We start from the raw sequence: 13,779 nt of genomic DNA, 5'->3' as shown, positions 1-13,779 counted from the left end.
AACGGTTAAACTTAACTGTTAGATTTATGCGTTTGAGAGTATTTGCTATTGTTTTTTGGCAAATGTCAAGCTCTAACGCAATAGTTCGTGTTGAAAATTTCTGCCTTGAACAATAATTTGCTTTAACTGGTCACAATCTACCTCAACAGGGCGGCCAGAACGTGGTTAATCTTCAATGTTGAAATTCCCAGTATTAAACTTTCGAAACCAAACTTTTACTGTATCCTCATAAGAAACAGTATTGAAACCTAAACTTTCACACATTTTCTTGGGGCTTTCAGTTACACTTAGTTTATTTTGGAACTCATAGTGCATAATGGGTCTGATCTGTTAACGTGATAGCTCCATTTTAAGAAATTTTTTGGTGCAAAAGATGATAAAGTTTCGACAAACAAATTACACAGTTGTGTAGTTCCAACTTTCTGCTTTAAAATACAAAAGCCCGTTTCGAAAAAAGTTAACCACCACGGCAATGGCTGCTGCTAGCACGGAGGTATTTCCCTTTGGCGGAAAACTTTTTACTCAACCTGATATTAACTCCACCACACAACTAAAATAAAAAGGTTAAATAGAAATTATACTTTGTGCAAATAAAGTAAAATTAAACTAATAACATCAATATATCAGTGCTTTTGATGTCATTGACCCTTCGATCACTACAAAATTCAAAATTATAAATATAGAAGTATAACAGTAAAATGTATATACATACTGTAATTCTTCTAACAGAGCTTCTCCTTCAGATACTGTATTCATTGCAGCATCAATAGTAGAATCTCTTTGCTGATTGAACTGCTCTAAAAGTTGTTCAGCTCCTTCAACATTTTCTGCAACTTCATCACTTTGTAATTCCTGACGTAATTCTTCAAACCAACTAGTCAACTGAAATGCAAAAATATATAATATAATGCACCATTTTCCAAAGGGAATTTTATCAAAAAGTCCCCATTTAACTGAATAAAAAGAATTAAAATTTGTTATAATACTAAAATTTGGTAAAATAACTAATTTTTTGAAAGATAAACTAGCAAGATTTTAAAAATTTCTGTGAATTATTGAATATCCAAATTCACCTAAATTGATTTGTTGTCATAACTATTTTGAAATTTTAACATTAAAAAATATAGACTCCTGGGGAAAAAAGACAACTTAATGCAGAACAAAGACAACAAATTTAGATTTGAAATTAGATTTTGTAGCATATCATCGAATGAAGAAATGTCTTATTTGGAAATGTGGAATAAGAAAATAAGCATTATTTGTTTCTGAATTTCATTCCTATAAATAAAATTAAGATAGCATTATCTATTCTTTAACTAACCCATAAGAGGAAATAAAAACACTCATTAATACATTACTAGAAAATAAATTAATTCCATAAATTTAAAAGAGGAAATGAGATTATCATCTTAACACATATCCAATTTGTTTATTCAGTTTCTTTTTATACACTGAAGAATTTCTTGCAATCTAAATAATGATGCCACGGATCTGAAACATTCTGAATCTCAATGAGTAAGAGCAATCCCTATGAGTGAATGGGACCCCACCCCCTTTTTCTTTTTACTCACTATAAAAGCAATTTAAAGATCAAAAAATTAACTTAATACATAAAACAATACTTCAAGTGTTAATTTCAAAAGATGAAAGCTGAACAAGAAATTTATAGGTATTTTCATTTAGATGTTCTTTTCACCAATATTTTTTACATTTGTAAGTGTTAAGAATGTAAGATTTCATAGATTTAAAAAAGAATTATTTCAAATAATACTTCAAACTTTTGTAAAAGCATCCTCAAACTATAGATTGAACAAATAACTTATTCATTTTTCTACAGAAAAAAAACTTAAATATCTTTCATTTACATCATTTTACTACCAGAGAACAACCCTAATCATAAGTGCATAAAAATTACAGAATATTTACTTCATTTTCATGAGTGAAAAACATAACAGCTAGATCTAACAGGTTTCTCCTTTGATCAACTCTGGCTGCAAAACTGGTAATGTGACCCTCTAATTCTTGAGCAACTCCATAAATTTCTTCAGCATTACATTCCCCTGTTTGTGCAAGTTCTTCAGCTGCAGCAAGTAACTTTTCAGCATTTGTGTATGTATTCTAGAAAATAATTTATACCAATAAGAGCAAACATTATTTTAAAATTATTTCAAGAATGTGTAAAATATATTCTTATAACAGGAAGAATATTAAACAATTTCGACAGTGTTTGAAAATATGTAGTATAGTGTTTGAAACTATTACTAAAAATGCATTTTTCTTAACAGGTATAAATATTGGGCAAGCTGTTTTTAAACATTACAACTGTTTAAAAAACTGTTAAAATAAATTATATATTGTTTTATAACCAATAATTATGAGTACAGGTAGTAAACAAAACAAGAAGTAATAATAAAAAGTAATAATGCAGCGACTGTGAAAACAGATTTTTTTTTATCTTGATTTATTGTTTAGAGATTAAATTTATGCATTTCATGGGACGCGTAAATTGAATTTCAAAACTATAGAAATACATAATTTTAAAATTAAATATTTAATAAGGAAATATTAAATTAAATAGCAATAAAACTAAATTGTACAAGGATAATAGTAACACTAATGAAACTAAATTCCATTACCACGAATGCATATGCATAGTTAATCTAATTCACTCACCTGGCGGTATGCATGGCTTAGTTTTAGCATAGTATGGCATACATGCATAGTTTTAAATTTAATTTACATATTGCGTGAGACACACATGCATAGATTTATATTTAATTTGTGCATCCTATGGGATACAATTTGCAAAGATTTAAATTTATTTCATGCCCTCTGCAAGACGCATATGCATATATTTAAAATTAATTCAAAGCATCCCTGGGAAATGCCTAAGCATTGTTTTACAATTACATTTACGCATCTTGTGGGAGTCATATATGTGTGATAACCCTGTTTAGAGTAAAAATTTTATTATTTATAAAAATTGGTGTATAAAATATTTTCTGCGATCTGTAATTATGCTGTTGTAAATAAAAATAATTACCAACTGCAAAGCAAATTAAGAGAAATTTATACCTGAGCAACTGTTTCGAAATGTTCATGGCTTTTTTGGAGAACTTTAGCACGCTGTAGATTTCTTCCAACACCAGTATTTTTTCTTAAAAATACTTCACCATGATTTTCCAGCCAATCTAATACCTTTAAATTAAAAATTTTTTTGATTTAATTTGAATCAATATTAAAAATTTATTATTATAACAAATTCAATAATTAATATAATTTAAATGCCCAGATCCATTTAATTATCAGGAATAAACTAAATATATTTACTTGTCTGACATCTTCTTGAAAGAGGCCCAAGGCCAAACGCTGATGAAGTTTTACTTTTTTTGTATGCCACTGAGTCTCCAGTGCACGGTGATGGTTTAAAATATCATGTATTACAGATAGTACATGTTTGGCACCTTCTGAATAATCAGCAGCAGGATTGCAGAGATGGTTATTGCCATTGTGATTCATCATTTCTATATTCTTTCCATCATTATGCAACTGTAAAATAAGCAACATTAGAAATTAGAGGTTTAGTGTAATCTAATGTATTGTACAAATGGAAAAAAAACTTCATGGGATAACTTTTTTTCTCCATAAAATACGTATTTTGTTATTTTTTAATATTTATTTTGTACATAAAAACACTGTATATGCTTTCAAAATAGAAAGCTAATTGATATCATATAAAAAATGTAACTCAAAACTATAACAATTAAGAAGATTATAAATACAAAACAATTAAATTTGAAAAACACTTAATTTCAATGAATGTTTATCCCATTTTTTGCATTACCTTTATTGTAAAAAAAGTGTAATGATACATTTCAATACCTAAACCTGACATTTCTACTTTAAAATTTTAACATGTTTTATATTTTTTAATTCTTTTAAAAAGATGGAAATATGGAAATAATATAATTTTGCCATCTCTTTTTTTTCCCACAACTTTTTTAGAAAAACAAAAAGTTTGTACTAAACATTTTACTTAGAAATAAATAAGAAAACTCTTATTCTCAGAAAAAGTTATTTAAATGTACAGAAAAAAAAAACAATGATGGTTATTATAACAAACTTTTCTTTAAAAATACAAGACATAACAAAAAATGCTTACATGTTTTCTCGAAGACATATCGACTCTCGGCTGATGACATACTTGTACAAGATGATCAAGCTGATAAAGAAGTTTTTTACTGGTGCTATGAACCTAAAATAATGTTTGAAAGATAAAGTAAGAAAGTATAATGTGTGAAAGATAAAGTAAGATATAAAACTCAGAATTAGGATTCTCACAAGATTATAAACAATAAACAAATGAAATACAAATTTAAAAAGACAAATACTGTACATAAATCAGTTTATACTGATAAAATATAACTGATATACCAATAAAACATAACAAAAAACATACTGTGTAACAATAACCATTGACAATAGAGTAACTAAACTGGTAAATTAAAGAAATGAAATGAAAAAAATGAGTTCTAACCTCAGTGTAAGCTTGGCACATATTTTCATAAAGTGTTTGATGCTGATGAATAACTTCTTCCAAATGAACTACTTCTCTAGGAACTATAGTTTGCTCACATGCTTTACTCCAAGGAGAGACATTGTTCATGTACTACAAACAAGAGTAAAAACTAATTACTGACTGAAATAGAATAAATATAAATAGAAACTGATCATAAATAAAAAACAGTTGGACTTTCAATTATGTTCAATCTTCTAATTTTACGAACACTTATCTACCCTTAAAGTCACACCACTAGAATTTTTCTGTTTTCAAAGAGTGAAGAATGTTTTGCTGTCATAACTAATGGAAGCTGAATAATACATGCACCATCATTACAGCTGTATACCTGCCAACTTTTAATCCTTTCAAGGCAGTGGTAGTAAAATGAAAGTGGTAGTAAAATGAAATGCAAATTACAATTTTAGGCAAAAACATTCGCTGTATTTTGAATAAGCTTATGCGGATTACTTGAACAGTATTACATATTAATATATATGCTTAGTTTTTTAAAAAATAGTGGTGGATCAAAAATATTATAAATTAATTTTATAAATGCAAGGAATATATAGAAAGCATGCATTTTACTACCACTTTAAATATAGAAATAAAATTTTACATTAAATGCGTAAAAGTTGGCAGGTATGTAGCTTAATAGAGTAATCTATCCTTATATCTTAATACAGCAACATACAGGATACAATTACAAATAAGTGCATAAAAAGATAATTAAACTTATAACTATTTTGTACATCAAAGAGCTGAAAGTATCAAACACATCTGAATAAACTCATAAATGTAAAATATCAAAGGCATGTAAAGTATACTGAGTATATATTAAGTACATTATTTTAAATACATGAATTATTTAAAAAGAAGAACATTAAAAGAAATTTAAACAAATAAAAATTTACATTTTCACTGTAAAAATTTTTCAATCAAAATAAATAAAACTTAAAAAATTATTAATTTATTTAGGAAAGTTAAAACATTAATTACTGATTTTAACAATTCAATTCTTATTATTATTTTGGGATATTTTAATTAATTTAATATGAAATAGAACTGCATTTAAAATGTTCCTTTTGTATATATGTACTGTGGAGACTAAAAATGGATGGGCAACAGCAATTTTGCTTAAAATTAACATTGTATTTTTTTTTTCTTGTTGCAATAACTCTAGTATCATATCTATTGCTTTAGATTTAGATTTTAGTTAAAAGTCTTTATTTATATATGTAATAAAAAACTCTTTTCAAATAAGCAACTACTTGTGTATTTTTTTATTTTATTTTTTTTTTTTTAAAGAAAGAAGGAAACTCTACCTATTTTATTCTCACTCGATTACTAAAATATTTACTATAATGGATTGACAATTACATAAAAGGCAAAACTTTTAGATTTTTTCTTAATAAAATGTTATGTAAAGGGAATGATGGGACATGCCTTTTAATGCAACAGTATTTTCAATATTTAAAGAAAAATAATATAACAATACAATTAGTTTCTAACAACTGACTTAAAAAAGTTTGTAATATATGTCATATAAAAATGGTTTTTAAAATATAACAATCTTCAATTATGGAAACAATTGCATGCAGCCACATTTTTTATTTCGTTTAGACTATGTAATTAATTATAGAAATCGTAAGTCTTTTAAGTGACACACTGCCTATATTTTTCCAAAATAATTCGGAAACTATACATGCACTTTAAGAAAACAAACATGGCCGATCCTTGTCTCATTCAGGAAAAGAGGCAAACCATTAAGAGACATGATAATATTTTATTTTTTTACTGTTTTAACAGACATGTTAATGCTTTAATATTTATATCTAAATTTATAAATTTTAATTATTACAATACTTCATAATATTGTTATTATAACAATTATAATATTTGAATTATTATATAGAATAATACCCATATTGTTCCAGTAATAATAGAAGTATAAGAAATTTTTTAGTAAAAAGCATTCTATGTACTTATAAAAAAATCTATGTACTTATAAAAAAAGTTTCAGAGAACAGAATTTCATTAAAATATCCCAATATTTTGAATATTTCCAAAAAAATTTATCTCAACGAACTCCTTTTAGAAAAAAAGAAAAGTAAATTAAAGTAAGTTTAATTATAAATATTTACTTGTTCAGCTTTTTGATGAAAGAGAACTGACAAAGCTAAAACAGTAGTTCTTTCATCAAGGCCAGCAGCAAATTCTTTCCATGCACGATCCAATCGAGCAGCAATTTGTTGTATAGTAGCAGCTGAATAATGGCCTCCCTCAATTAAACGAGATGCCACTGATAAAATGCGATTGATGTTAACATAGACATTCTGTAAATATAAATTTCATTAGATTAAGCAATAAATTAAAATATTTTACTTTGCTGTAAACATAATAAAATTGATGACCCAACATTATTGTTACAAATAAATATAAAAAATGATATGTTGTATTGTTGCAAATTAAACATTTTATCAATAAAATAATTGATGGAATGATTGAGTGATGATAGATTTAATGATGGTTTCAGAAATATATTAGATGATGATACATCACAATGATAATAACAATATATATTAAAATAGAGCAAAATTGCATTTGTATTTGGATATTAAATATATTCAGTCATTGAATGGTGAAAAACAATTATTGAGATCCAAGATACAAACAAACAAATTACATACAAACAATAATAAAACAAACAAAGTCTAGAATAAAGAAATTAAGGGGAATGTGATTGTTTACAAAAAAGTGGTTGAGCAAAGCAAATGTGGAATAGCAATAACCCAAGAGGTTCAATGGTCACATTACGTGAGGTTAACATTGAACAGTTTGGTATCACCCAATTTGGAATAAGGTGGACACAAAAAAAAATAATCAAAATTATAGAATTAAGATAATCAGACAATGACTTGACAAACAATCTGGAAAAAAAACTGTGGAAGCAATTTACAAGGATTAGGGAGTGATAATGAGCAGAAGGCACAGCCTTTAAAATAGTTCAAATAAACTATAAAAAAATTAAAACATAATATCTAGGATATTAAACAAGACTAAGGAGAAAAGAATAAACAATTAAAAAAATAGAGAAGTAAAGAATTATCAAAAGACATGAATCGAAGAGAAGGCAAAAAAAAAGCAATCTGAAAGGAATTGTGTTAGTAGTTTCAGGGGTTATGGAGCAATAGCAAGCAAGGGACAGAGCCGCCTAGTATAAATAAAAAATATAGTAGAAATTTCGTGATAAGTTAATTTATATAATTTATTACAATGAATTCAAAAATTTTAATAAAAAACTCTGTTGAAAAGTATAATAAATAAAACATTTTTAATTCTTTAATAGAGTCGTTTAGGAAGTATACATCCATTTTTTTCTTTTTTAACATAACATTTTGATTTGGCATATAAGTTTCCTTTTTTTATTCAACTACAAAGAGTACAATACAGTGGCTACTTTTTAGGTTTCTAACATTCATATTTATTGCATTCCAAATAATTTAGGCATAATCTATCTCTTCTAGAAGTTTTGTGCATCAGTACTGAATTCATAAATACTTTCACCTTTTGATGAATGTACTAGATATTATTCCAATTCGGACTCTTTTTCAGCCTATTTTTATACCCTGGTAACTTCCAAATCAAGTGACATACTTAATGAAGAACAAAATTAAGAATAGCATTTTTTCAGTATTAATGAAACCAGCAATGAACTTAAAGAACTTAAACATAATTTTAGGCTTAAAAATATTTTCATTAAAAATTGAAAAAGAATAACTAATGAAATCATGAAGGAATTAAACATTAATAAATAAAAGTTTCATTCAAATTTTTTTATTTTCTCTTCAAGAAAAAAAAAGTACCATTGAGGACATAGTAAAATGGTTGTGCTCTTCTTGTAGATCCTTTGCCTCTTGATATGTCTGGCCTATATCAACATAGCTGACAAGGAACAGATCTCTATTATGGTAAATCCAATCAAACATCTGCAAAATACACAAAATATAGCTTTCAGACTCAATTAAAAGTACATTTCTTTAACAAAAAGACTTAATTTACAAATGAATCATTAATTATTTTAGGCAAGATATATTTATAAATGTAATAATAGAGCATCATGAAAATAAATTCAATAATAGCACAAATTTTAAATAAAAATAGAATTAAAAAGAGTCAATTGTTAAGAGTTAAATTAATTATAAAAAATTAAATTAACATTTCTAGAAATCTAATTATATTTATGTTTACCTGTTAGAAAAAAGTGAACTGATTGAAAAAAAAATTACAAAATTAATTGCAAATAATAAAAAAAAAATTTTAATTGTAGCTTTGCTGTTGTTTTTCTAAATATTTAAAGCAAATATTCTAATAACTAACAATTATAATAAAATAATGAGCTCTGGAATATTTAAAAATATATAGACATCAATAATTGAAACAAAAAGAGAAATAAGAAGAATAAAAAAAATATCATAGGAGTTTTATTAATGTGTATTTTTATTTCCTACAAATAAACATTTCTAATGTTTGACCAAATTCAAAAATATTGTAAGAGAATTTAAACATAATATGGCATTGGATAATTATACATACTTTTTGAGCATCTTGCTCGTACAGACGTAGCTGAAGACACTGATCAAGTTTTACTTTTCGGATATGCCATAGTTGTAACAAATGCTGTCTCGTCACATGAATATTTTCCAGGAGTTGGACAATTTGAGGAACAGAATTCTGAAAATCAACATTTCCAGCCATACCCGCAGGTCCACTGTCTCTACTAGAATACCCAGAGTCACAGGAGCCTCCACTACTACCACCAGTGGCAAAACTTAGCCTTAAAAGAAATAGTTATTTTATTTTCACATACAAGGTGGCAAGAAGTCACAACAAAAATGTTTGAAAACAAATATTTTTGGCACTACGTATCACTAACTCATATTAGATGTAATGCTTGGTGACAAAAAGTTCTTTGGAAACCTCAAATGGAATATCCAGCAAAGTCATACTCCAGTAAATAAAAATAATACCCACACAAGAATGGTGCAAAGCAAGTTTTTCTTGACTACTTCTTATGGTACAAGAATGACTACCTTATTCAACAGACTTTAATTGAATGGGGTATCCTGAGATGCTCGTAAAACTTTAACGTCCCTAAAAAATATTTTTGAGCATGGAAGAGGACAAAATATCAGTATGAAAGTAACAGCCAATAACAAAAAATTTGGTAAGAAGTTAATTGCTCTGAGGTCAAAAGATTGTTACTTAGAACATACATAAATATACTGTAGATAGTATTATGTTTTAATATATTCTGAAAATTCAGTAGTAATATTTTAATAATCAAAATTTTTCACATACATTTTAAAAATTTTTTAGGAAATACAAAAAGCATCTAAAAACATGAACATTTACTTATGTAGAACTTGTTGTCCTTCCATATCAATATCTTCCACAGGAACTTGCATTATTTTCTTTTTCAAGGTAGCATGACTATCTATCATGGCTTTTGAAGAAGACACATCATCAGCAAATTCATTCCTTGTTAATTCTTCTTTTACAGCTTCCATTCTCGATAGTAAATCACTACCTTTCCATGTGAAACTTTCAACAGACTGTAAGGAGAAAAAAAAGGAGAAAAGTCAAACACATTAGATAAAAAACTATAAAAAATATCGATCGCAGTGATGGCAAGAATATAATACATATTAGAGATGATATGCATTGGTTGAGGCAAAATATTGCATCATTTTGAGTTCGCAAAAAATAGTTTTAGAATCAAACATGAAAAAAATCAATTAAAAAGATAACTGATTTAGAACAACTTCAGTTGCAATGAATTAAAGAGCCACGATAAATGTATAATCCACATAAAAAAAAATTGTGCAAATATTTCTTTTTCTTTTTGCGAAGTCCAATCTAAGAAAAAATTATTATTATCATAAATATTACTTTTCTACACGTACATGGGTTTTCCATTTGATCCCATTTTGCACATATTTTTTGGTTGACTTTTTTTTTTAATTAAATGGCACTTACATAAATGCCAAAAATAATTTTTTTATTACTTGAAAATATCAAAAATATTATAAATATTTATGTATGGGACACAGCACTAGTTGTCATTTTTATTCATTTCAGTAATAAATTAAGATTTTTCAAAATTTAAACACGCTGAGTTTAAAAGGTTGTCCATCACTGATCTATGTGAAACATTTGTAAACATTAAGCTCAGGTAATAGCACAGACTTAAAGTACCTTGTGATGTATTTTTTAAAAAAAACAGTCCTAAAAATAAATTTAAAAACCAATTAGTTCTAAGAGTAAATGATAAAATGTTTAGCATTTAATTAATATGTAGCTATTATTGAAATCAGAGATTTTCATCATAAGATTCACTAAAATTTTAAGTATTAATACTACTCCCCGTGACAGAATTGTGGCGACACGACGATATTTTTGCAAAACGTTACAGAGTTCTTGCAGAAAGATTTTTCCTTTGGAAAAAAAAAACTTTTGCTTTTCCTTTCTGCAGAAATTTTTGAAAATATTAATCTTTTCTTCAGAATTATATTAAAAGTTGCCTTTCTCGTGCATTGGAGTGGGAAAAAATATGCTTGTGATTTTTCTATTCTTATTTGAGAATAATGAAAAATAAAGAATAATGAAAAAAAAAACTTGGTTTTCTTTTTTGTAGAAATATTTGTTCTATTTTTTCATGCAGTTATTACTACTGATTTCCACATAACTTTTAAAATCCGATATTTTTAGTAAGATATAATTTATTACAACTGAATCTCGAAATGAAAACACGCATTTAGTAATCCTTTTTTGAAGAGTCCAATACGCGTGATTTCGAAAAGGATCTTTTTTTCGGTAGTTACAGCAATAGATTTCACTATTTTAAAAAAATATATTTTAATATGATGATGAATTACAAAATGCGAAAAAGGAAATAATTAGTGCGTTATCTTCCTACAAAATATGAAAATATAGCTCATAATATTAGAATTTAAAAAATTTAGAAATTAAAAAAGATATTATTTTATTTGATCCAATTTTTTTTTTATTTTTGATTATTTATCTATTTATTTTTTAAGTTAACGCTTCTGTTACTTAAAATTACTAACATGTATATTTTTTATTTTTTAGCATCTTGCAGAAAGGTAAATAGCATTAGAGGGGTATGTCGAAGAAAGCCCGAAAAAATTCTGCCACAGGGATACTTTTTTACTTCAAAGTTAAAAACTAGAGCATTGAAGTATTAATGAATAAAAACTATTCTCCAAGGTAAATTATTACCTCTCCCTTTCGAAAAAATATTCTGGAAGAAATCTAGATTTTTTTTGTTCATAATATTTATCTCAAAGTACGTTGATAATCAAGTGCTCCTATTTATTTTTAATAACTCCTGGATGAATTCACTAACTTCAATAGCTTCATGCCCAAGAAAAAAAGCTATACAATGCTTAGTTATAAAACCTTTAAAATTAATTATTTTGAAATTTTAAAAAAAAATGGTTGTAAGATTAAAAGTTACAGCACTAAATTGTATGTGTACACTAAATTTTATTTTAGGCCTTTATAACCTTTTACTAATTTTTTAATTGAAAATTCTTGACGTTAAAGAAAATATTTTTTTAAAGATAAAAAAAAAAGGAGAGAAATAAAAAATTTGTTTTTCTGAAAATTGTTATCTTTGAATATTTTATGATTCCTCTTTATTTCAGAATATAACCTTCAAATACAAGGCTGATCTACCAATTGAGTTTGAGCTGTGGCAGAAAGAAACTCATTCAAATTCCACTTTAATGTGCTATTTATAGGGTTTTTTTTTTATAAAAATAAGTGGTAACTTCAATAATACAGGTTTAGATGCGCAAATTTATTTTTCTTTTTTGTTTCGGTGGGGGGGAAGGGGATAAAAATGACCCAAACTTTATATCTAGATCAATAAATAATGTGCAGATAAAATCAGTTTTCATTAATATTAGACAAGCTATGCACAAAATGAAATGGCTAAGTACAAATATGAAAAAACATAAAAATAGAAGAATAAAATTAAAGTATTCTTACCAGTCTGATTTCGATCCAGAGATTATGGTCATATGGGAGAGTTCCTTCTAAATCACTGGTCAACTGAGAGGGATCAATATACTTTGATAAAGTTTCTACAGATATCATGCTAGTCTATTAGAATAAAATTAAAAAAAACATATGTAAAATACAAAGATACAATAATTATACAATATATATCTATATATTATGGAAAATTTTCTACAAATAAGTTAAAAAGATGCTCTTTGAAATCTTATTCCTTCACTGGTAAATCTTAACAACAAAAAATACAAAAGACATTATTTCTAATTGAAATACCTATACTTTTCGTGTTCAACTTTATCTTTTAAAATTAAACACTAGTGTTTTTTTTAGGTATTAAGTTAATTTTTTTGGTCCTCAAATTGATTTTATATTGAACAAAAAAGTCTGAAACTCATGATTCATGTCATTTCTCCACTCAGAGCAATTCAGAATGTTTCAGATTGACGACATTATTATTTGAATTGAAACAGTGCAAGTTTAATTTTGTTAATGTGAATAAACTTCAAAAGAAAATAATGCTTATTTTGTTATTCTCTCACTTATCACTGTGAGAGTATTCACTCTAGTTATTTATGAAGTTAATTTATTTTCTCAAAATGTATTGAGGGTTCTAATTTTCTCTTATGTGATAGTTTAAGCATCTCAAAGGATGAGTAAATTAAATTTAAAGCTAAGCATGTGTGTCCCACAGAATGCATAAATTAAACTTAAACACTATGCATGTGGGTCTGATAATGTTTAATGCTTATTTTCCCATTTCCTAGCAATTATCATTCTCCCATGACAGGAAAATGACATTTTTGTAAATTGATCTAATGTTTTTAATGACTATTTAAAAATATATTGCTTCAGTTTGCATTTTTTTTAAAAAACAGATAAGGACTGACGTATTCTTAAACATATTAATGACAGTTATTATTTTAAAAATGTTTATAATTAAAAATTACTATTTCCGTACCATGTCATCATTCCCTCCCTTCAATTAAAACTCATAATAATTTGAGTATTTCTTTAAATGTTAAGCATGACTGCTGTGTTTTTCTCGTCTAGTACTTAATCCGGCATTTTATAATAAAAAATTAGAAACTTACAACACAGTTTTTTTTTTTTTTTTTTTT

The 13,779-nt window shown here is 26.4% G+C and overlaps 1 protein-coding gene across 3 annotated transcripts in view; it reads right to left on the bottom strand.

Moving 5' to 3' along the window:
* Positions 1 to 13,779, bottom strand: part of trio (trio Rho guanine nucleotide exchange factor) — a 71,578-nt gene that overhangs the window by 43,874 nt on the left and 13,925 nt on the right. For all 3 annotated transcript variants that reach the window (XM_043043598.3, XM_016050632.5, XM_016050633.5), the window contains exons 6-16: positions 12,635 to 12,748; positions 9,974 to 10,173; positions 9,155 to 9,395; positions 8,425 to 8,547; positions 6,703 to 6,894; positions 4,538 to 4,669; positions 4,163 to 4,255; positions 3,331 to 3,549; positions 3,076 to 3,198; positions 1,927 to 2,118; positions 713 to 882 (exon numbers count right to left, since the gene is read on the bottom strand). In XM_043043598.3, the coding sequence (XP_042899532.2) occupies positions 713 to 882; positions 1,927 to 2,118; positions 3,076 to 3,198; positions 3,331 to 3,549; positions 4,163 to 4,255; positions 4,538 to 4,669; positions 6,703 to 6,894; positions 8,425 to 8,547; positions 9,155 to 9,395; positions 9,974 to 10,173; positions 12,635 to 12,748 (1,799 nt within the window). The remainder of the gene's footprint in view (positions 1 to 712; positions 883 to 1,926; positions 2,119 to 3,075; positions 3,199 to 3,330; positions 3,550 to 4,162; positions 4,256 to 4,537; positions 4,670 to 6,702; positions 6,895 to 8,424; positions 8,548 to 9,154; positions 9,396 to 9,973; positions 10,174 to 12,634; positions 12,749 to 13,779) is intronic.

Source organism: Parasteatoda tepidariorum, chromosome 3 (assembly GCF_982258835.1).
Source record: "Parasteatoda tepidariorum strain Cologne lab strain chromosome 3, Ptep-v5.0, whole genome shotgun sequence".
Lineage (NCBI taxonomy): Eukaryota > Metazoa > Arthropoda > Arachnida > Araneae > Theridiidae > Parasteatoda > Parasteatoda tepidariorum.
The sequence above is the reverse complement of the archived record's forward strand: the minus strand, read 5'-3'. Positions and strand labels throughout refer to the sequence as shown.